At 34.1% G+C, this 23,527-nt stretch overlaps 1 protein-coding gene across 2 annotated transcripts in view; it reads right to left on the bottom strand.

Moving 5' to 3' along the window:
- Positions 1-23,527, bottom strand: part of LOC149791642 (unconventional myosin-Ib-like) — a 62,974-nt gene that overhangs the window by 8,034 nt on the left and 31,413 nt on the right. For both annotated transcript variants that reach the window (XM_089969238.1, XM_089969239.1), the window contains exons 4-5: positions 8,174-8,268; positions 3,332-3,436 (exon numbers count right to left, since the gene is read on the bottom strand). In XM_089969238.1, the coding sequence (XP_089825364.1) occupies positions 3,332-3,436; positions 8,174-8,268 (200 nt within the window). The remainder of the gene's footprint in view (positions 1-3,331; positions 3,437-8,173; positions 8,269-23,527) is intronic.

Genomic DNA, 23,527 nt, shown 5'->3' on the forward strand with positions numbered 1-23,527 from the left:
ACAGCAGCCAGAATATATGGTGGAGTGTGTGTATGATTCAGGTTTTTAACATAGCTTTAACAGTTTTCCAGTAATATCTGGTGGAGAAAGTGCCAGGAAGAAACAGTGAACCATAGGAAATTACTGGCAAACTTTCTTACATACCCACAATAGCTGAGTGAAGATTTAAACCTACACAGACTGAGGTGATCTGTGAGTGATCTGCAAATGCAAGTTTCTTAGGTCCCACAGCCTCCCAAGGCCCATGTCTGTTAGCCACACAGCCACCCAAGGCCCATGTCTGTTAGCCACACACAGCCACCCAAGGCCCATGTCTGTTAGCCACACAGCCACCCAAGGCCCATGTCTGTTAGCCACACAGCCACCCAAGGCCCATGTATGTTAGCCACGCAGCCACCCAAGGCCCAGGTCTGTTAGCCACACAGCTACCCAAGGCCCATGTCTGTTAGCCTCACAGCCACCCAAAGCACATGTCTGTTCGCAGATAGAAGGATTTGTTGAAGATTTCGTGTAAAGGAATTTCATATATAGAAACCATCAAGTAATAAGCATTATGTGTGAGCAATTGCTTAATTGGAATCAATGTATTATTTCTAGCCTCTGGTACATGTGAATAGCTAAAGACTAAAGCAGGAGTTGGCAAATATTTGTCTGTATCATTTTAGGCATGACTTAGGTATGAATTAGGCCTGGATTAGGCATGAATCAGGCAACCCAATAACAGAATTTAATAATCAACTACTATCTATACCTGCTTTTAAGTCAAGTCCAACTGCAAACAACACTGACCCTGATCTGCCATTGCATAAGGCACTGGCATGTTGTTTGATCTACCGATTACTCCAAACAAACTGCAGAGACTTGGATCTACTATAGCATTATGGGATGGTAGATCCGGATCTGCTATAGCATTATGGGAAGGTAGATCTGGATCTGAGCTGTTTGGACTCGACTTAAAAAGTAATAATATAGGGCATGTGTAGTACACTGAAAACTGCCCCATCGTGTTATTATCTTACATTACATTTATGACTCTTTTCTAAAAGAACACCTGTATAAGGTCCAGTATAAAAGTCTCATATAAAACCAGCACAGCCAAGCATAACTGTTTTTCAGATTACAAAACTAGTGCTGGAATAACTGGATAGATAAGATAGAAAAGAATGATGAGTTTTGTAGGACTGCATAAAATTCAGAGAAACAATTTTACTTAAATTTATGTGTTTATATTTAATATTATTCCCCATGTTGCTTCTCATTCAATTTGCAAACTAATTCTAACTCAGACACAGCGATTTACTGCTGAGGATGTGGAAGCCCAAATGAAGCAGGCTGCATAAGTCACCTAAGCAGAGGAGCTTCTTTTGATACACTGTAACATGCTGAACCAGTATTCTGTATTGATTTCTGAGAAAGTGATGGAGTACCTGTCAATCATTAGGAAAGCCCACAAAAATGACCTTATCTGAAAGGCTAAGCATGGCTTTGGAGTGCAGCGTTGTTGAGTTTATCAAACTCATCAGACACTCAGAAGTACCTAAGACCACACAAAGTAAGGCAGCTGTCGAGTTAAGAAGTGTACAAAAGACTATACTGATTGACGAAATAATTAACCAGAGTCAAAAGCACATGTGAAAGATGCTCTGACATAAACTATGCATGACTTAAATTTGATGGCAAGTCTGACACTGAGATGAAGTTTAATTTGTGACACGAAAATGTCAGTTGAACATACTACTACAAAGTCTTTAGTGGTGAATAAAAAGAAAAATGTCAAGCCTATTCTTTTCAAATTAAACTCAACAAACTTCTCAAATAAGTACTACATAAAAAGGTCCAGGGAAACTGCTATCCAAAGGAAATTATACCCATTACAATTTCAAAGATAATCCTAAATGAAAAGTGTGTGCAACAGCTATCATCACAAGGGATACAGAACGCAAAAAAAAAACCAGAATGAGAGTGCCTCAGTTGGACTGATGCTCCACTGACAGAAAAGAATTTCCAAGAATGCAGGACAAGGCTGTTTCTTCTTTTTAACTGCACAATGATGAAACCATTCCTGATATTCTTAAATAATTTTAAGATTTTCAAGATGTCCACCACTGACACCATTTTCAATTAGGACCAAGAAGACATCATAAGAAATCTTGGTGAAAACTGAATGTTGACAAGGGATTAGTTTAAGTGTAGCAATAAAAAAAATTGAAAATCCCACCATGGTAGCCATATCTGACGTCAGCTCAGCATCATTTCACTTTGGATCATTGTTAAGATGACAGCTGTGCTGGCCATATTTAATGTCAGATCTGTACCATTTTCAGCTGAGACACACTAAACATCACCTGAAGTCTTTTGGTGAAGATCCTATGACAATATGAATTTCCATTCAGAAAAAGTAGTGACAAGATTCTCAGAACAGCTGCAATGTTTATATTACCATCTATTCAGAAGGAGTAGCAATAACATGATTTTCAATATGGCAGCTCTGAAGGCCATGTATGATGACTGATGGCCACACATAATGACTGAGAGCCATGCATGATGACTGATGGCCATGCATGATGACTGATCAGCACAATTTGTATCTGCACCAACTTGACCTTGGGATGAATGTGTGTTGTAAAGTTTCCCAGCAATCATTCATGAAGAGTGATGACAACAAATGTGTGCTAACAGACAGACAATGATAACAGGTAACAGTTAATAGGATATCCCATAAACTCTACTGGTCTATGAAAAATGCAGAATTATGAACAGTAAAGGGTACATCTACAGTACTAGATAAGTTTAATATGTGCAGCTAACTGTAGTTTCAAGGAGATACTGTTAGATATTTTTGGAATTATGCTCATGGAAATGAAAGGGTGAATGAAGGATGGATGGATGGATAGAGGAACAAACAAATGGACTCAAATGTTAAAGATATTAAAACTGAAGAACTGTGAAAAGTAAATGCATGTCCACACCACTACTACACAAGTCTAAAATCTGTACTAAGTTTAAAAAAGATATTATGAATGGTTTTTAAGTTAAGCTCCAGAAACAATGTTTGATGGATGAATGGACAGACTGACAGACGGAACTCATTTCTACCTCCACTGCCAAAATTGCTGAGATGGGAAGTTTTTATATAAAAAAGACGGCATTTTTCTTGGGGTATATTATCCAATAAACTAAAGCATTTGAAGCATTAGTTGTTTGAAATGTTGTCATTGATTTTTATGTCATTAAAATAGAAGATTCAGCGGTTTTTGATAAGAATAAGGAGCAACTCTGGAAGCAACATACTCTCAAGAACAGGGTAAGAGCAACTTTGAAGGAAACATACCTTCAAGAACAGGGTTAGACTGCAGCAGCTGCTCTTTCACACGTTTGATTTCACTGCCTTTTCCAGACACTTCTGCCACATACTGCATTATCACCTTGCTGGCTTCTGCAATAAACATAACATGGAACTTCAAAACTTTGGCCATACTAAGACAACTCACAGCATTTTTATAGTATAAAGAGAATACAATTTATTAAGTGAAAATGTGTCTTGATAATACCTACCTGATCATATGTTAAGGTCCTTCCATTACCTTGCCTCCTAAACAGTACAAAAATATTGTTATAGAACTAGTGGTTCCAAATCCTGTTATTCATGTGTTACTACTGGAGTGAAACAGGAAACTCTTAAAGGGATGTAACTGCAAGGAGGGTATGCCCAGATTATGATTTGATTAAATATTTTCAAAGAAACAGAGTTTACATCAAATACTGTTTTCTTCTTCAAATACATTACCTGATTATAAAAAGTTAAGAAAATAGAAGTGAAAGGAGTTACATCCCCTTACCATGATATTGGCACTAGCTTCAGACTCCTAATGCATCAACAGTAACCGTTTCTAAGTCTTGTCTGAGATACTGGCACAGATCAATGAAGATAAGTGGTCCGTGAATAAAACAACTAGCCTGTTGAGCTGATGATAGTAACTCCTTACTTAAGATATGTGATCTTAAGAGTTTAAAAAAGTAGCCAATTGAGCTACTGATATAAAAATGAAATCGAGCATTTTTATATGAAAGGTAGAAGCCGGAGACCATCATATAAAACCTCCATCCAAGATCCTGAATTGCGTCTCAAGAAAGTAGTTTCACTTGACTGCTAGACTGGAAGAACCCACTAACATCATGAGCTGATGTGTACAAAAACTTCATATGGTCTTGGGTTACTGGCAATTGTTTGTGGGTTCGGTGAACAAGTCAACAGACCCTGGTCAAAAAAAGATTTGGCCGAAATATTGTCCGACTCCTTCTTTGAGTGGTAAGAACAAGCACAATCTTCTTCTGGCTGACTCAAATGTTAAAGATATTAAAAGCAGTTGGTTTTGTCATAACTATTGTTCCCATGAACTGTATGCAGAAATCTTTCTGAAGGCTATTTTGATATAAGCCATGCATGCAAGTTCTGCATTTTTGGGTTGGGATGGAAAACCAGAAGCTGGAGTTAAAACGACAGGATTTTCCTGGGAATTTCTATCACTATATTCAGAAGGTTGCTTATCGAAATTCCCACTTCGGCAATCAGTATCAGCTGCAACGTTTATTTTGCCACCTCTGAAGGACCTAAGGAATCAGTGGGGATGGAAGATAGGTATATACATCAAAACTAATCCAATATGGGAAAGGGATAGAAAGGTTAAATGGGTATCTCTATTTACCTAAGAAATCTAATGGTCTACTCCCAAACATAGCAGAAGCATGGAACAATATAATCCCCAGTCAGAAGTTACCTTTACAAAAGATCTAAGGCAGTTTCACAGCTGTGATTGTATTTCTTATTACAGCAATGCTGCATATGAAAACTGAAGATTCCGTTTGATACCCAACTGTATTGTACTAATGAAATTAGCCAATTAACAAAACTGGGATAGTGATTTGTTTGATTGATTCTTTGAACAAATCCACAATCCAAATCATATAGTTATAGCAATAATGACAATGTAAAGTGAAGGGAATGGGTAACAGCACTAGCTCAGTTGGTAAAGCATTGGACTGATAATATAATGGTCACAGGTTTGATATCCACCTGGCCCAGTCCAGATCATCTGCCTCACTGCTGTCCTTAAGAAAGGCACTTAACTTCCAATTCTTTGGCATGTCAAACAATGTGTTACAAATGCCATTAAAATCAACAACAGCAACCCCACCCCACCCACCCCCCAAAAAACCCCAAAACAACAAAATTAAACTAATTTGGAACTGACATAGGAATCTTTTTGTTCCATTTGTACCCTAAGAAAATACCAATTTTTGAATTGTTATGGACCATAATGACAGATTACACCAATCTCTAAATCACTTAACTGGATCCCTTTTATTTCTTTAAAAATTGCCATTAAACAAATTAATGATGCATGAGTTAAACTGATTTATATAAAACTCCAATTGTACTGACTGCCCAAAATATTCAAATAAAATAATCTTGCAACAGAAAGAAATTATACAAACATCAGCACAGAGCTCAACTAAGCTCCTTGAAATCAATATCATGCCACAATAGACCATTCTCAGAATGTATTCAAGTATTCATGTGACCCTGGGTCAATGAATCCAAAAATGAGGCTAAGCTAGACACCAGCTTCATTTTACCTCACAACCATGGCTGCTACAACTGATAGTGGCAAGGGTAAACATCATGATGAGTATTGTTCTGTTCCACTGAGCAATGGCAATGCTAGAATTCACATAGATTTAAGCTTCCACTATATTCTATCAGTGAAGAAGATGGAGCTTCGTAGGAAATAGATTGTTGCAATACGCTGTTATGAGGGGCCGAATTTTAAGGTAAGAAAATGTATGATTGTGGGTGTGTTTGTATCTTCTTGCAACTGAATGATGTAATAAAGAGAAATCCAAACACAAAATTGGTTCTGTCGGTGAAGCAAAGGAGTGTATGTATGTGTGTTTTATAATTGCCGGTTTCTAAAAATGTTACCCCTAGTCCCATTCCACAAAATGGGGTCATTGAAAACTGGGCGTACCTCCACGCAGCGCACTTATATAAGAGATTATGAATTGATGTACAAGTAGTAATTACAGAAAAAGTGAACTTTATCATTGAAAAAATAAATAGAAACATTAGAATATATATATGAATGGCTTTCAAACAGCTTTGAACAAATAATCCTGCTGTTTTGTAGGTAAATATATAACTTTCAGTCTGTTATTGAAACAAAAAAAGATGTGTTTGTATGAATAAAATTGTGTATCCATATTGTCAGCTAACAAATGATATTGCATTCATTGAGTTCCAGAAAGAAAAAATGTCATTTAAAAGGAGAACCCCAGTCCCTCTCAAACCCCAGGAACTAAAAGCAGCAAGCACCATAACAACAACCAAGTTGTGCACTTCTGATACAAATTAAAATGCAAACATACTGGCATGTACCCAGAACTATTTAAAGCACACCACAAAATCTCTACTGGTTTAGGGGGCATGGTTGGTTAAAAGGGCAGTTTGTGTCACTATGCACATTTGCTAAATGTTCTGACCACAGTATTGATTGATCATAACTGTACATTTAAACCATACCTACTCAGAAACAAAATTCATGCTTTAAATATTTTCTTTTCTCTATCATTAACTTGTATTTTGTGTGCTGCAGAGAAAAAGGATGCTCAAGATAGGACAATCAATTTACGTTTAAGAGAATGGACATATCCCTCACTGTAATACTTGAATCCTTTTGTCACCAGTTCCTTCCCTGAACTGCTGGAGACACCCATGAAGAAATTCTCAACAAATGCAAAAGAAATATCAAGAAAACAGCTCTGATTGTTACTCGTGTACAGTAGGATGCCATATTTTTTCTCGATCTGCCTCGCTTAGCCTCATTTTCACAATACAATAATATTCATGAGGATCATATTAAGAATGGTTTATTGGTCTCACTAACAATGATATCAAAGAGAAAAAAACAAGGATCATGTGACCTGAAAATATGAAGCTATAACTCACTTTCATACCACTAAAAAGGTATTTGATGTTCGTGCTGGCAATTAACAGTAAGGTCTTAACTCATTCGGCCCCAATCCCGCCTGTAAGCATGATGAGGCTGTACCCTATTTCCGAGCTCTGCAGCGTCAAGGTCATTTAATATCACCAAAGTGGGTGTTATTGCAAAAAAGCAGACAGATATAGCTCTACAATGATACCAAATAATCTGGAAGTTCTAGTTGCAATACAAAATACAGAGGGAAAAACCTCATTTTTTTGGACCCGTTTATTTTCCACCCAAAATTCGCTCATGGTCGGAATGCGATTTTATGTCTGGATTTTAGACCTTTTGGCCTCAGATCTAAGGCAGACCAGTCTGAACTGCACACAGACAGGTGAACCTTTGCAAAACCTGGGATAAGGTGGGCATCTGGAATAAAGAGTGGTCTCCATACGAAAATGATGGGTCCATTAAGCAAAAAAAACCACCAAAAAACCCCAACTCTTACCCTTCTGCTCATGCGCAAGCAAATTAACCAAATGAATGGAAAATGAGGTTTCTAATACAACTAGGCATTAGTCTCATGGAAAATCTGTTGAAACGACAAAAACCTCCGCAACCGAATGAGTTAAGGAACTATTTAAAGCAATAATAATGTACTGACTTATCAAATTCTAATAATCTCATATCTATAAATATTAAAATCAGCTTGACTAATAATCAACATAATTCTCTTGCACAGTATCAATGGCAGGTGCTTCCTACCAAATGTCAATCAAAATTGAGCCCACCTCACTCTTGACCTTGCTTCTGCCACATTCTATGTTTATGGACCTATTGCTCAGGAGCTAATAAGGGAGTGGTGAATTAGTATCAATTACCATACATACTTATATGCTGAGTCCAACTGAAAACAATATAGATACTGATCTGCCATAATATCATGCACTGGCAGGTCAGGGTCGATTTTGTTTCTTCTACCAATTACTACTAACAAACTGAATAGACCCAAATCTGCCAGCACATGATGCAGACCTGTGTCTTTGCAGTTTGCAGCTGAACTTGACATGTAAGCAAGTATATATGGTAACAACGATAAAGATGGCCCATTGGGTCTTGAGTTTGGTATAGTTATCTATATTTACAGATGTCTGTTGAAACAAATTCTCAAGTAAAATATATGTAACCTGTTTTTCCTGCTCCACTTTCTCCTGATATGATGATACACTGATCCAGATTCCTGTCTCGCATGGACCTGTAGGCATCATCTGCAATGGCATACCTACAACAGAATTGATAATAACAATAATAATAATAATAATAATAATAATAATAATAATAATAATAATAATTATAATATAATAATAATAATAATAATAATAATAATAATAATAATAATAACAATGAATTTTAGCAATATATGCATCAGAAAGGGTCCCACTCACAACAATTTGCACTTAAGGACCTTCAACAGAGGAACCTGTATTGGAAAACCACAGTAAAAAGATAAGTATTCTGGGGCCATGACTTATCTAAAAGATGTGTATTGACCCCTCTGAATAAGATGTATATTGCTTGAAATCTAACACCTTCAAGGACTTGTCAATACAATCAACATCCCATGTAAAGATATAAAGATGATCGACAAGGAACACGAACCAAAACATAAAATTCCAAATCTAAGACTATAAAACAGTGTTTGCATTAAACTGCATTTATAAGAATATGCTGATTGGTTCTTGAGATATGCTAATAAAAGCTGTAAAGAGATGAATCTGATTTGTAAGGGCCATAACTCTGTCCATACCTCGCAACCTTCCAGACAGTGCTGGTTGTGGGTTTTTTCTCCAGACTTAAAAAGTGAGTTTTGAGGTCCAATGGAAAAGAGGGCTCAGGGGTCACTGAGTTTTTTTTTTTAAAGTGACATTTTAGAACCGATATTAAGTTATGTACACACATCAGTACTTCTTAGAAAACGACTACCAGTAACTCGATTATAAATAAAAGAAAGAGACAAATGTTTTCTTTGAAGCATCTTATACAGTTTCAAACTGAAATTTGTTGGTAGATTTTGAGACTGACCAATTAATTCACTGTATTTTCTTTTGATCCAGACTTTTTTTCTTTACCTGAAGATAATTTATTTTTTCAACTAACAGGTGCAATGATTTGGTAAAATATCAAGGAAGAAGCTACGAGCTATTGAGCTGACTGTTCATATGGAGGAGATGAGGCTCATGAAAGAAAGTAACCAAGTATGCAGAACTGACAAGACAAGTCAGCAACCTCTTGAGCCAACAGACATTGCTCAGTAATCTACAATTAAGAGGAAGAAATTCTATGCAGCAGTTGAAAAAGTGGGAAAGATTGCTGAAAGGTTGTCCAGTTGGTTATGGATGAAGCACATAGGGAATGGGTAGTGACTAATGAACACAGCCAAACAACCATCAGGAGGTTGTCCTGGGATAAGGGCAAAACACCCAGTGGATACACTGTAGTAAAACAATGGCTGGAATTAGCTCAATTTTTCTACAAATCCTAACAAGAATGTTTGGGTTTTTTTCCCAATGCTATTTGGGGACCAGGATGTTTTTCTAGCAAGAAGCCCAGTCCCTTTCACTTCAAAAATTAAATGGCATGTCCCCTGGCAATGTCAAATATCATCAAATTAGAAATTGATGAATGTACACACTCACAACTACACTGACATTATATAAATAACCATCAAGTTTATGTCTTTAAAACCAATGGACATTGGAATGCAGTCTTAACTTGATCAGTCTTTACTGCACTCAATAGTTCAGTTTGGGTCATGAGTGGACGATAATGCAAATGTCATTAGAGTTCATCACTGCTTATGGTATTGTGAATTAAATCCCAAATAAAACCAAAATCAATGACTCTGGTCTGATAGAAAATTAACTTGATTTTGACAAGGACATCTATAAAATAAAATTTAACATAAATCATAGCATATAATAAGTATAAAAAACTAACAAACAATGCAAATTAAATATATATATATATATAAACACCCTATTTTGGGGACATATGAGGATATTTGAATTTATTATGAATGCAATGTTTTCTGAGGTAGGTGAGGCAGATGTTATCAAGAGTCATGACCATTCTAATCTAATCCCTTAAATGGACCAATCTGATCTAATCCTTTTATTGGAACAATCTGATCTAATCCCTTTATTGGACCAATCTGATCTAATCCCTTTATTGGACCAATCTGATCTAATCCCTTTATTGGACCAATCTGATCTAATCCCTTTATTGGACCAATCTGATCTAATCCCTTTATTGGACCACTCTGATCTAATCCCTTTATTGGACCACTCTGATCTAATCCCTTTATTGGACCACTCTGATCTAATCCCTTTATTGGACCAATCTGATCTAATCCCTTTATTGGACCAATCTGATCTAATCCCTTTAATAGATCAATCTGATATAATCCCTTTATTGGAACAATTCGATCTAATCCCTTTATTGGAACAATCTGATCTAATCCCTTTATTGGACCAATCTGATCTAATCCCTTTATTGGACCAATCTGATCTAATACCATTAATAGTATCAAGTTTAGTGTGACATTTGAGAATAAAGTACAGTTCTTAATTACTGATGGGGCAGAAAAATCTACACCACTATTGACTGGGTTAGTGTAGAATCATTTTAATTCATTAAAATTAATTTTTATCACTAGTTTTTTAATTGTTGTGGGTATGTTGATGAAAAAAATAAAACATTTGCATTAGTGACAATGGAATCATTTATCAAAATGTGTAAATAATATTGGACTGACTTGTTTCATTTCTCCAATGAGCTGACTGAACACTTTACAGATAGGATCTGAGATGCTCATTTTGTACTCAAGCACAGAGATGATACTAATAATAATAATAATAGCAAAAGTTATTTTAGCTTATTTAATCATACTTTGCAAATTATTTCTCTATACTTCATATTGTACATGATTTCTAGTAGCCTTGTCTTGAACTGGTCTAGCGATTCATTACATACATCGGATATCATACTTTACACAAGGAATTTTTAGTGGTGCATGTTTAGAGACAGTATCCATGAATGAGTCAGTCCATACCCACAAAGTTTCATCTACATCAACAGAAATTTAGATTATAGTCCACTGCACTTTATACCAAGAACTTGTACTTAATTTAAGTTTTTGAACAACCTATAAGTGATAGTTTTGTATATAGTATTCCTCCTTACAATGCATTTGTCCTTTCTTGTGAGAAATGAAGGGTGGTAGTCAACAAGACCAATATCTGGTGATTTAGCATTTGTAACATTGTCTTGTAGGTTGATATAAACGTGATCAATAAAAATGCTTGATCAACCTATTTCTGTTAACCCTGTGGCTTCATTTACAAGCTGGACAAGGTCCAGCCTTTCAATTTTCCATCCTGTTTACTTTAGGCCCCTCCCCCCCCAAAAAAATATGTATGTTTAATATTGCCCTGGTTTTAAAATTAGGGTAGGTAGGTAGGTTATTTTTTAAAACATTATACATGTTTTAAGGATTAGTATATACAGTATAATGTACTAAGTGATTCAAGCACTGGGCAAAACCAGCTCAGTTAGATGCACAAATCATATTTCTGGTATTTCTGGAATTTGTTTAAAAAATTTACTTTTAAGAACAAAATTTCTACCCTAGGGCAGGGGGTGGGGGTAGGGTTTGCACAGAAAAACAAGGATGGTCGGCCAATTGGAATACACATTATTTTTTGGCCTGATGTAAGTACTGAAAAGTCTTTATTTTATTTGCATCACCTAGCATGTAAGGTTCTGTCTCCTGTACAAGAACTTTATCAATTTGTTCCTCAAAACAAGCATGCCTAATCACTCTGGACCAATGGGTTCTGTACAAAAACCCAAGCAAGAATGATTCTGCACTATATTGAAATATTTCCACCCAAATACCCTACAGTTCTTCAGACTCCAAAGCAGTTCTCCTTTTCACATTTTATCTTCTACATTGTATATAATAATACCAGCCCAATGCTGCCTCCCTCTCCTTGTGTAATGCTTTACTGAAGCCTCGACAATTACACAGATTGTGGTTATCATCATATCTGGTTTGGCGATAGCTTCCATAATACAATTTTCAAATGTTCATATATAGAGTCTGCAAAGTAACAATGAAAACATGAATGAACCTGAATGTTTGCATGTACAGTACTGTCCACTAACGTAACTGACTCACTAGCCTCACTAGGTACAGCATTGTTTTGAGTATTTTTACAAATGAGCAAGTGACACCGACATTCTTCTCTCTGCCAGCTTCCGAGTATACATAATGCATTGATTTATACAGAGTTTCTCTTTGTGTCCAAAATGGCAGCTCACAGATGAATGCAATTTGTTTTGCTATGATAGCAAAGCTATGTCACTGACCAGTCTCAATGTAATAGTGATCATCAATCTGATTAAAATCAGATCTCTGCTGTTGTACATGAAGGTCTGATAGTGACTGCTCAGGTGTCATGTTCTGGAAACCTATGTTATTACCATAATTGCTAATTTTATCAACCAATCAGATGAAGTCTTATATCTTCACATTTTGAGAAAGAGCACTATGGATGAACAGAATCAATGTGTGCCAAACGATTTGATTCACTTTCCAATTTTTTAAGCTGCATTTCCATTGGCTAATTCAAAAATCACCAGAATATGACCCTTGAGTGGTCATCGTCAGATCTTCACGTAGGACAGCCGAGATCTGATTTGAATCACACTGTAGTGACAATATTCCTATGGAGACATACATGTTTAAATGCATATTATCAATAAATTTAATTCTAACAACTATTTGGGCAGATTTTTTTGGATTTTTTTTCTTCTTCTAATTTCATGGTGTTGTGTTTGTAATCATATCATATGTTTTTTTATCTTATAGGTGTTGTCTAATGTTGTAAAGCGCTTAGAGCTTCTAAAGATTAGGTGCTATACAAAGTCCTCATTATTATTATTATTATCTGCATTATTTGTAAAGTGTTAAAATTCTTTGTTGCCAAAACAATCTCTATAAAAATTGGGTCAAATTGCTTTTTAGAAGTTATTTTAAGACTACTTCTATTTTTAGTAACAGAAGCCCATCCAATGTAGATCACATTTATTTGTATACACTTGAAGGCATGGACATTGATGCAAACTCTGTTGCAAGATGGTCAAGCAATTTGTTATGAGTTGAAAATACACAAAGCAAAGGTAAACAGATGACACACAACACAAGATGAAACACATCCATAAAACTCAATTTAAGATTATATGTTCTCTTGTATTATATATTCACCTGTCTTGTATGTTCATTTGACTGAGTCAAAACTCACCTCCTGATTCTCCTGACATTTTGAAATTTTTTAATATGCTGGATAAATAGCTGGATTTCTTGCAGTCAAATATGAGATTCATATGGTAAATATATCCTAGCACAGTCAAATATTATTTCCTAGCACAGAAAAATATTATATTCTATCACAGTCAAATATTATATTCTAGCACAGTCAAATATTATATTCGAGCACAGTCAAATATTATACCCAAGCACAGTCAAATATTATAGTCTAGCACAGTCAAATATTATGTTCAAGTACAGTCAAACATTATATTATATAACAGTCAAATATTATATCCTAAAAGTCAAATATTATACCTAGCACAGTCAAATATTATACCTAGCACAGTCAAATATTATACCTAGTACAGTCAAATATTATATTCTACACATATATTCTAGCAGTCAAATATTATATTCTAGCACAGTCAAATATTATGTTCTAGTACAGTCAAATATTATATCCTAACACAGTAAAATATTATATTCTAGAACAGTCAAATATTATATTCTAGCACAGTCAAATATTATATTCTAGCACAGTAAAATATTATATTCTAGCAGTCAAATAGTATATCATAGCACAGTCAAATGAGATTCTAGTACAAATATTATATCCTACCAGTCAAATATTATATTCTAGCACAGTCAAATATTATATTCTAGCACAGTAAAATATTATATTCTAGCACAGTCAAATAGTATATCATAGCACAGTCAAATGAGATTCTAGTACAAATATTATATCCTACCAGTCAAATATTATATTCTAGCACAGTCAAATATTATATTCTAGCAGTCAAATAATATTATATTCTAGCAGTCAAATATTATATTCTAGTGTAGTCAAATATTATATTCTAATACAGTCAAATATTATATTCTAATACAGTCAAATATTATATTCTAATACAGTCAAATATTATACCCAAGCACAGTCAAATATTATATTCTAGTACAGTCAAATATTATATTCTAATACAGTCAGATATTATATTCTAGCACAGTCAAATATTATATTCTAGCAGTCAAATATTATATTCTAGTACAGTCAAATATTATATTCTAGCAGTCAAATATTATATCCTACCAGTCAAATATTATATTCTAGCAGTCAAATATTATATTCTAGCAGTCAAATATTATATTCTAGCACAGTCAAATATTATATTCTAGCACAGTAAAATATTATATTCTAGCACAGTCAAATAGTATATCATAGCACAGTCAAATGAGATTCTAGTACAAATATTATATCCTACCAGTCAAATATTATATTCTAGCACAGTCAAATATTATATTCTAGCAGTCAAATATTATATTCTAGTGTAGTCAAATATTATATTCTAATACAGTCAAATATTATATTCTAATACAGTCAAATATTATATTCTAATACAGTCAAATATTATATTCTAATACAGTCAAATATTATACCCAAGCACAGTCAAATATTATATTCTAGTACAGTCAAATATTATATTCTAATACAGTCAGATATTATATTCTAGCACAGTCAAATATTATATTCTAGCAGTCAAATATTATATTCTAGTACAGTCAAATATTATATTCTAGCAGTCAAATATTATATCCTACCAGTCAAATATTATATTCTAGCAGTCAAATATTATATTCTAGCAGTCAAATATTATATTCTAGTACAGTCAAATATTATATTCTAATACAGTCAAATATTATATCCTAGCATGGTCAAATATTATATTCTAGCATAGTCAAATATTATATTATACCAGTCAGATATTATATTCTAGCACAGACAAATATATTTTAGTAGTCAAATATTATATCCTAGCACAGTCAAATATTATATTCTAGCACAGTCAAATATTATAGTCTACCAGTCAGATATTATATTCTAGCACAGTCAAATATTATATCCTAGCACAGTCAAATATTATATCCTAGCACAGTCAGATAGTATATTCTAACAGTCAGACATTATATTCTAGTACAACATAACATTTTATATTCTTTAAAAACTCTGGCTGAAAACATTTGTAAAATTCAATTTAATGTGCTTCTTAAATTAAGCAAACAGATATGAAAACCTGTTAAAAAATATGTTAATTTTCCCCAGCTAATAAAATGTATGATAAATATTTCAGTAGATTAAAAAATGTCTAATGTAAATGAAATGGCCAGTCTACTATTGTAGTTATTATCACAAGTCATTCCTACTACCCATTTTGACAACAGAATCATTAAGGAATAATATGTACTCAGCAAATGTGTATTACTGTCTGAAGCACTTTTATACTGTGGTGAAACTAAATGATAACGAAGTTAACAAAATATTCCAAAATAGTTTTTTATGGCTAATACTGACATCAAGTAGGCTTTTAAAATATTTTAATGCACAAGTCTGAGCTTATGTTCTATAGCTGTGGATTTTCATGTTAATGTCAGACTGATAAGGGTGGAATTAGGCTATTTGCCAAGAGAGGGCTATGCAAACACACCTGGTTAAGCAGAAAAACAGTGAACTTCTTTAAAACCACCGTTTTATCACTGGTATCCTAAACTAATCAGGTATGCAGGTCAGACTGACAATTGGGAGCAAGATTATACCTGTAGCTTGCATTATGATTTGAAACTAGATCTTGTGTGAGAAAACCACTCTATAAATGCATTATTAATTACAGAATTATAACTCTCTCTGTCTCTCTCTCTCTCTCCACTGTCCTTCTCCAAGTCCATCAAAGACACTAAAAGATAGGGAGACAAAACCATGAAAACTGCATGCATACATACATACAAACACATATACATACATACACACACACACACACACACACACACATCTACCTATGTACACACACATACACACACAAAAATACATACATAGTTTAAAGTAATACAGTAAACTTTCATAACAAAAGAATTTCATCATGGGCACAAAGGAAACAGCAGACTCATATCCACTATTCAGGAAGAGCAATGATAAAAATAATTTCAAGATGGCTGCCATGGTGGCCATATTGATGGCATATCAACACCATGTTCACTTAGGACCATTTATACATCATGAGAAATCTTTTGATTTACTCTCCATGTGAATTTGGTAAGTAAGTAAGTCGGTTGGTCGGTGAGCCAGTCGGTCGGTCGGTCGGTAGGTAAGTAAGTAAGTAAATAAGTAAGTATGTAGGTAAGTAAGTAAGTAAGTAAGTAGGGAGGTAGTAGCCTACTGCCGAGCTCTGTAGCGTCAAGGTTATGTACGATAGACTAAAGTAGGTGGTATTATAGAAAGGTAGACAGATGTAGCTCTACAATGATACCAAATAATCTGGAATTTCTAGTTGCACTACAAAATACAGAGGGAAAAGCTCATTTTTTGGACCTGATTTTTTTCTACCCAAAATTGGCCTGTGGTTGGAATCCGATTTTGTGTCCGGATTTTAGACTTTTTGGTCTCTGATCTAAGGGAAACTGGTATTAACTGCAAACAGACAGATGAACCTTTGCAAAAAGTAGGATAAGATGGGCATTTGGAATAAAGAGTGGTCTCGATACGAAAATAATGGGTCCGTTAAGCAAAAAATACTTTTTTAAATGTACCCTTCTGCTCATGTGCGAACCAAATAGTCAATGAAAAACAATGTTTCTAACATAACTAGGCATTATTTTATTGGAAGATCACCTGGAAGTTGGTGTTTTCGAATGTATTCAGAGATAGCTTTCAAAATGTGTTTCCTACTCGAATTTCAGGCAAAAAAAACAAAAAAAATCCTCCAGGGGTTAATGTGTGAATCAATAACTGCACCTCAAATGTAGTTATAAATCTAAGGTGCCTTCTTTGTTAAGGTTTGACTGCCATGAAACATAACCACAGAGCTCTTGATAAGATTTAATAAATTGGGTATTTACTCCTTGTTTTGAAACTAAATGTGCATACATTTTTGTTAGATGGGGCATTATGAACAAAATTATAACAACTTTCACTACCTGAATGAGACTTAATCAATAAATGTTAATCATATCTTTTTGAATGTCCCAAATTGTTTAGTAACCAAGACTAGTTCAGGTTGTGTTTAATTATATGGTTCCAGCTGAGTCTTCTCAAGGTAATCAAGTACTATCATTTTAAACAAGGAACATCTGGAACTGGAACTTATAACATATCTTTGATACTAATCAAACATGCCATCATAAAACATGTACTGTCTTATGTTTTAGGTGAATCATGCTGACAACTTTGGTCTAAATGCTCAAAATAAAATTTTTTGAACAAATTGAATGCAGTTAAAATCATTTTCATGTTTTCAGTTGAATCCTCCATATAAATTATGCAAATACATGGCCTGTCTATTTTGTTCTGTACTACAGGACATTTATAGCGTGCACTGACTGTTTGACGTCATGAGCAAATCCATTTGTTTTAAACACCAATCCTCTTGAAAACAGTAAGTGTTTACATAAGACCAAGATATTCCAACTTCCTCAACAAAGTATCCCAAGCCAAGAGAAAACAAGCTTGCAGAACATCTCTTGGACAAATGGCTGTCAGCCAAAACACAGTACATACCAGAAACATATGCAGGAATGATTCATTTCTACAATCATTTAAATCACAATTTCTCCATAAAGCATAAATACATATCATTTTAACCTACCTGTAGATACTGTGAACATACTTTCCTTAGGACAAGTTTTCAGTTTTTGAACTCCAAGCAATTATTCAGCAATTTAATTACAGTGATCTTGCAATGCTCATTTCTTAACTAAAATATACATAAAAAATCAACAATTCCATTGACTGCAATAATATTAGTAGTCACCCAAGTCACATTATTTTTCATTTATAAAATAAAATTCTGATTAAAATGACCATGACAAAGAAATGTTGAGCTCTATAAATGTTTTTTAGGCATTTGTTAAAAAAAATGTATTTGCATCTTTAGAACTAACATTTTAATCAGCATTATTTTCTGTAATTAACCTAAATATCCAGACATTCCAATTTTCCAGACACCATTTTTTCAGTTTTTATTGATTTCAATAGCTTTATAAAAGATTGGGACACAAAATATATTTTTTAAGCCAAAACAAATAAACCCTTCAAGTTGGAGCATATATTATGTCATGTTTTACCTGTACCCAAGGGTCACCAGGTGGCCTAGTGGTGAAAGGCACCTGCCCTTACTGATCACTGGAATCTCACTTCTGTACATGTGGGTTTGAGTCTTGGACTCAGCCAATGTGGGTATGTGAGAAAGCTTGCTAGTGGCTTCCCTAGGGTTGGTGGTTTTACCCAGGGTTTTCCTGCATTCTTCCTCCACCAGAATACTTGCTGCCATGTATAGCATATCATGAGCTGAAAATGTCTTCAAGCCCAAAAAACAAAAACAGGTGTCTAAAGTGCTGACCGTCAGACCATGATCATGTGGATTAACTAAAGGTGTTGTAAGTAGACAGCAATAAAGACAGCTGATATGCAGAATAATTTCTGGGAAATTAAGGGTTTAATCATGCATGCATTATCTTTGTATTCCCTTTCCAACTCAGCTAAAACTTTAAAAGTTTAAAATTTACATTGAAATTTATTTGTGATAAAGCAGTCAATACATGCGACACACAAGTTTCATAAGTTCTTGTTGTGTGTTTTATTCAATGGCAGATTTCATCTTCATAACTTCATTTCTGAAGTGGTTGGTTCTGTGATTCAATAAAGGGTATTATTACAAATAATGGTGTTCCACAATTAAATTCCAAGACCAGTCTATGTGATTTGGGTCATCAATATATTCAGAGCAGTCACTGCCATATTTGGAGTTGTAGTGTTGACATTGTTTCAAGCATCTGTGAAGCAAATTATGAATCATCTTTCAGATTTTCAGCAGTAAGACTGAATGTGTTGATGTGCTCTAGTCTCAAACGTGCTAACATGCCAATGGCCTAAATTATGATGTGCTTTCAGATTTTCAGCAGTAAATGAATATGAATTTATGAATATTATTTTCAATGACACATTGTTGTTAAAAAAATCTTTATATTATACAACAATACTGATATCAGACCTGACTTCAACTGACAGCTTGAGTGTGTTATTATAATCTGACTCATATTCATAGATAAGTTTCTAGTGATGACAGACAGCTGTTGGGCTTTAATAAATTAATTTTGGTCATGAACTCCAAAATGCTTACAGAAATTAAAGAATGGTAATTATATATTTCTGGGCTGGATGGCACTAACAGAAGAACATTTATAATATGATAAACTGACAAGATTTTATGAACACAATATATATATATATATATATATATATATATATATATATATATATATATATATATATATATATATATATATATATATATATAAAACAGCAAAATAAAACCACAATTCTTTATTTTGTTATATTTAGGCTCTTAATAAATGCAACAAGGAAAAGAATGAAGACAAAAAGCTTTGTAAAATGTAATGAATATTTCTCAAGAAAAACAAGGTAAATATGAGAAAAATAACTTACGGTTCTAAGAATAAACTCCAAAAATAATCAAAGAATAATCCAAGAATTAAAAAATAGAAGTCCTAGTAATAAAAAGTCCTAAACGAATCTGAATTGGAGTCCTGATAAATAATCCAAGATGGAGGAATATGACATATGCTGTGGTGTCCTGATGTGTCAACAGTTCCTTGTTGAACTACAGAAAATAATATTCTAGTTTTGAATTCTGAATAAAATTTCAATAAATGTCTTTGTCCAAGAATTCTGTATGAGCACTTAAATATTTCCAGAAAAAAAAGAATTATTAATTTCATAAAATAGAATTTCAGCTCAAATTGGTCACAAAAAACACCTTTAAGTGTTAATGGTTTATAGCCCAACTGACTAAATTCTCTATAGAAAAGACTTATACACTAAGATGCAAAAAAGTTTCCCATACGTGGGTCACATGATCATGTTTCTAGAACAACATAGAAGCTTTACATGCCTAGCATCACGTGCTCCCAGTATGGCCTCGATTTCATTTTATGAATCTACACTAAGAATGAATAAATATATATTTTTTTAAAGTTGTTTACTTCACTCTCACTTATTCTGAATCAAGGTCAGGAACTAGGTCAGCATTTGATACAAAGTTTTTATTATTAGGTGTTTATGAAATAACAGTCAGGTCAAACTAATTTCTGGATAATGTCGAATCCAGTAAATAAAGTTACATTACAATATCATGTAATGAAAGAATTTTTTTTGAAACTAACAAACAAGCAATTAAATTAAATCAAATATAAATTAAATCAAATATACATCAAAATTTGCATAAGAAAGCAATTAAACATTATGATGACAGTGCTATATATTGACAAGGATGGATACAAGGAAACACAGATGACATCCTTCAAGTACAAGTACAGAATGGAAGGATACAAGACAACACAGACCACTTCTAGTACAGAACAGAAGGATACAAGGCAACATAGACCACTTCCTTCAAGTACAGAACGGAACGATATAAGGCAACACAGACCACTTCCTTCAGGTACAGAACAGAAGGATACAAGGCAACACAGACCACTTCTAGTACAGAAAAGAAGGATACAAGGCAACATAGACCACTTCCTTCAAGTACAGAACTGAAGGATACAAGGCAACACAGACCACTTCAAGTACAGAACAGAAGGATACAAGGCAACACAGACCACTTCCTTCAAGTACAGAACGGAAGGATACAAGGCAACACAGACCACTTCCTTCAAGTACAGAATGGAAGGATACAAGGCAACACAGACCACTTCAAGTACAGAACAGAAGGATACAAGGCAACACAGACCACTTCCTTCAAGTACAGAACGGAAGGATACAAGGCAACACAGACCACTTCTAGTACAGAAGGATACAAGCCAACACAGACCACTTCCTTCAAGTACAGAATGGAAGGATACAAGGCAACAGAGACCACTTCCTTCTTGTACAGAACAGAAGGATACAAGGCAACAAAGACCACTTCATTCAAGTACAGAACAGAAGGATACAAGGCAACACAGACCACTTCCTTCAAGTACAGAATGGAAGGATACAAGGCAACACAGACCACTTCTAGTACAGAACAGAAGGATACAAGGCAACAGAGACCACTTCCTTCTTGTACAGAACAGAAGGATACAAGGCAACACAGACCACTTCCTTCATGTACAGAACTTGCTGGGCTGTGCAATGCACAATCCACATTTAAGATATTAATTCTGTGTTAATTTGTACATAAATTATCCGCACCAAGAGAAAAGTTATTATTTTGTAACATCATATATATATATCAGTGACAGTAGTTAATATTGTGCTAACATTAACCCACATAATATAAAATATGAAAATATATATACTGTGACAAGGTATAAAAGACAAAATAATAAATATGACCATACTCTTCAATGATAAAGTAGAAGTAATATATCCTGAAATTAATTTTTATATAATTTTCTTTTAAATCACTGCACTTTAAGTCATCTTCAAAAGATAGCCATTATTACTGTCCATCGAAGCTCAAGTTAATGGCTTTGAATAACATTGAAATGACAGTCAGCACTACAAACATAATTCACACATCAGTAATTACCTTGACTAGTTCATCTATGCCAACATGTAGCATGTAGCCCACTCACCTAACTCCTTTACTCATTCACCGTTATGAATATTTGATTTAATTATATCTGATCTAATATATATTTATTTCAATTTAATTGTTTGTTTGTAGTTTTTTTTAAAATTATTTTTCATTACATGCTATTGTAAAGTAAATTTATTTACTAGAGATGATACTTTTTCCAGAAAATAGTTTGACCATGACTGTTCATTTTGCAAACACCAGATGTTGACCTAGCTCCTGACCTTGATTCAAAATTAGTAGCAGCCACGTAAATAAGTTCTATTTTTATTTTAAAATGATTGTTGTTGTCAAGGTCATGATGGGACTACTGATTTAAGATGTAAACAATTTTTTTTTTATTTCTTAAAGTAAAAAGATTGGTTTTTGTCAGGGCCACACTGGGTGTTCATGAAATTTAACAAGTACATAATTTCAATGAGGTTCTGGAAGATGATCACAGGAGCCCCTTTTTGCATTTTAGAATATGATATAATCTTTGTTTTGGAGAGATATTCTCAGTAGTAATTGGGCTTTTTCTTTACACTGGAAGGTGTATGTTGAGCTGTTTGGAGTTATTTCAAATTACTTGGATTCAAAAGGATTAATTCTTTTTTTTCCCTGGAAAATATGTGTGCTCATGTGAAATTCTTGAACAAAGACAGCTCTTATAAAAATTCAACACTACAGGTTACAACATACATCATCGTCTTCCATCTTGGATACTTCGTCAGGACTCAAACTTGAAATCATTAGAACATTTTATTATTAGGATTCCTAACCCTTTATTTCTGGATTATTCTTGTATTATTTTTGGATTTGATTCTTAAAACCGTAAGTTCATATTTTTTCAATTTTACAGAATTTTTTCAGAGAAATAAATTATATTTGTCAAAGTTTGTTGTTTTCACTCTTTCTTGTGTTACTGTTTATTCTAGCCTAAACATGCAACATAAGATCACATACACAACAGATAATGTTGAATTATGTACATACATATGCAGAAGCATTTTATGCATCTCAGGCCAATAGTGGCAATACTGTGCAAGTAAAGGTATTTCTGTGGGCAGCTAAGATTTTTAATGCAGCTTCAACAATTTTAGTCATATTGCAAGTTTTGCTACGATGTCTGCAGTGCTGCAGTTTATAATAATGACTAGCAATGGAGCATCAAGCCGCAGACACATAGCATCATGTCCTACCCAGTCATATTATCCTGACACCAGGCCAACCAGTCCTACACTAATCTCTTAATGCTGAGCGCCAAGTGAGGCTGATGCTAGTACGATTTTTACAAGTCTATGTAATGACTCTGCCAGGGTCCAAACCTTAAACCTACCACACCCTAAGCAGATGTTCTAACCACTTTGTCCAGTGGAGTGGTTTACTAACTAAAGGTAAATGTTTGAAAAATGTAAAACTAAACAGAACAAAAGCTCTAGGCTGGTAAACCCATACAAATAAACATTAGCATGGAGAACAAGGTAAAATATAACGTGTAACAAAATTCTGTAAAATGTCTACAAAAATAAGTGATACAAGGTACCGTAACACACGCAGAA

This window comes from Sinohyriopsis cumingii, chromosome 9 (assembly GCF_028554795.1).
Source record: "Sinohyriopsis cumingii isolate HCF-2022 chromosome 9, ASM2855479v2, whole genome shotgun sequence".
In the NCBI taxonomy this organism is placed as follows: domain Eukaryota; kingdom Metazoa; phylum Mollusca; class Bivalvia; order Unionida; family Unionidae; genus Sinohyriopsis; species Sinohyriopsis cumingii.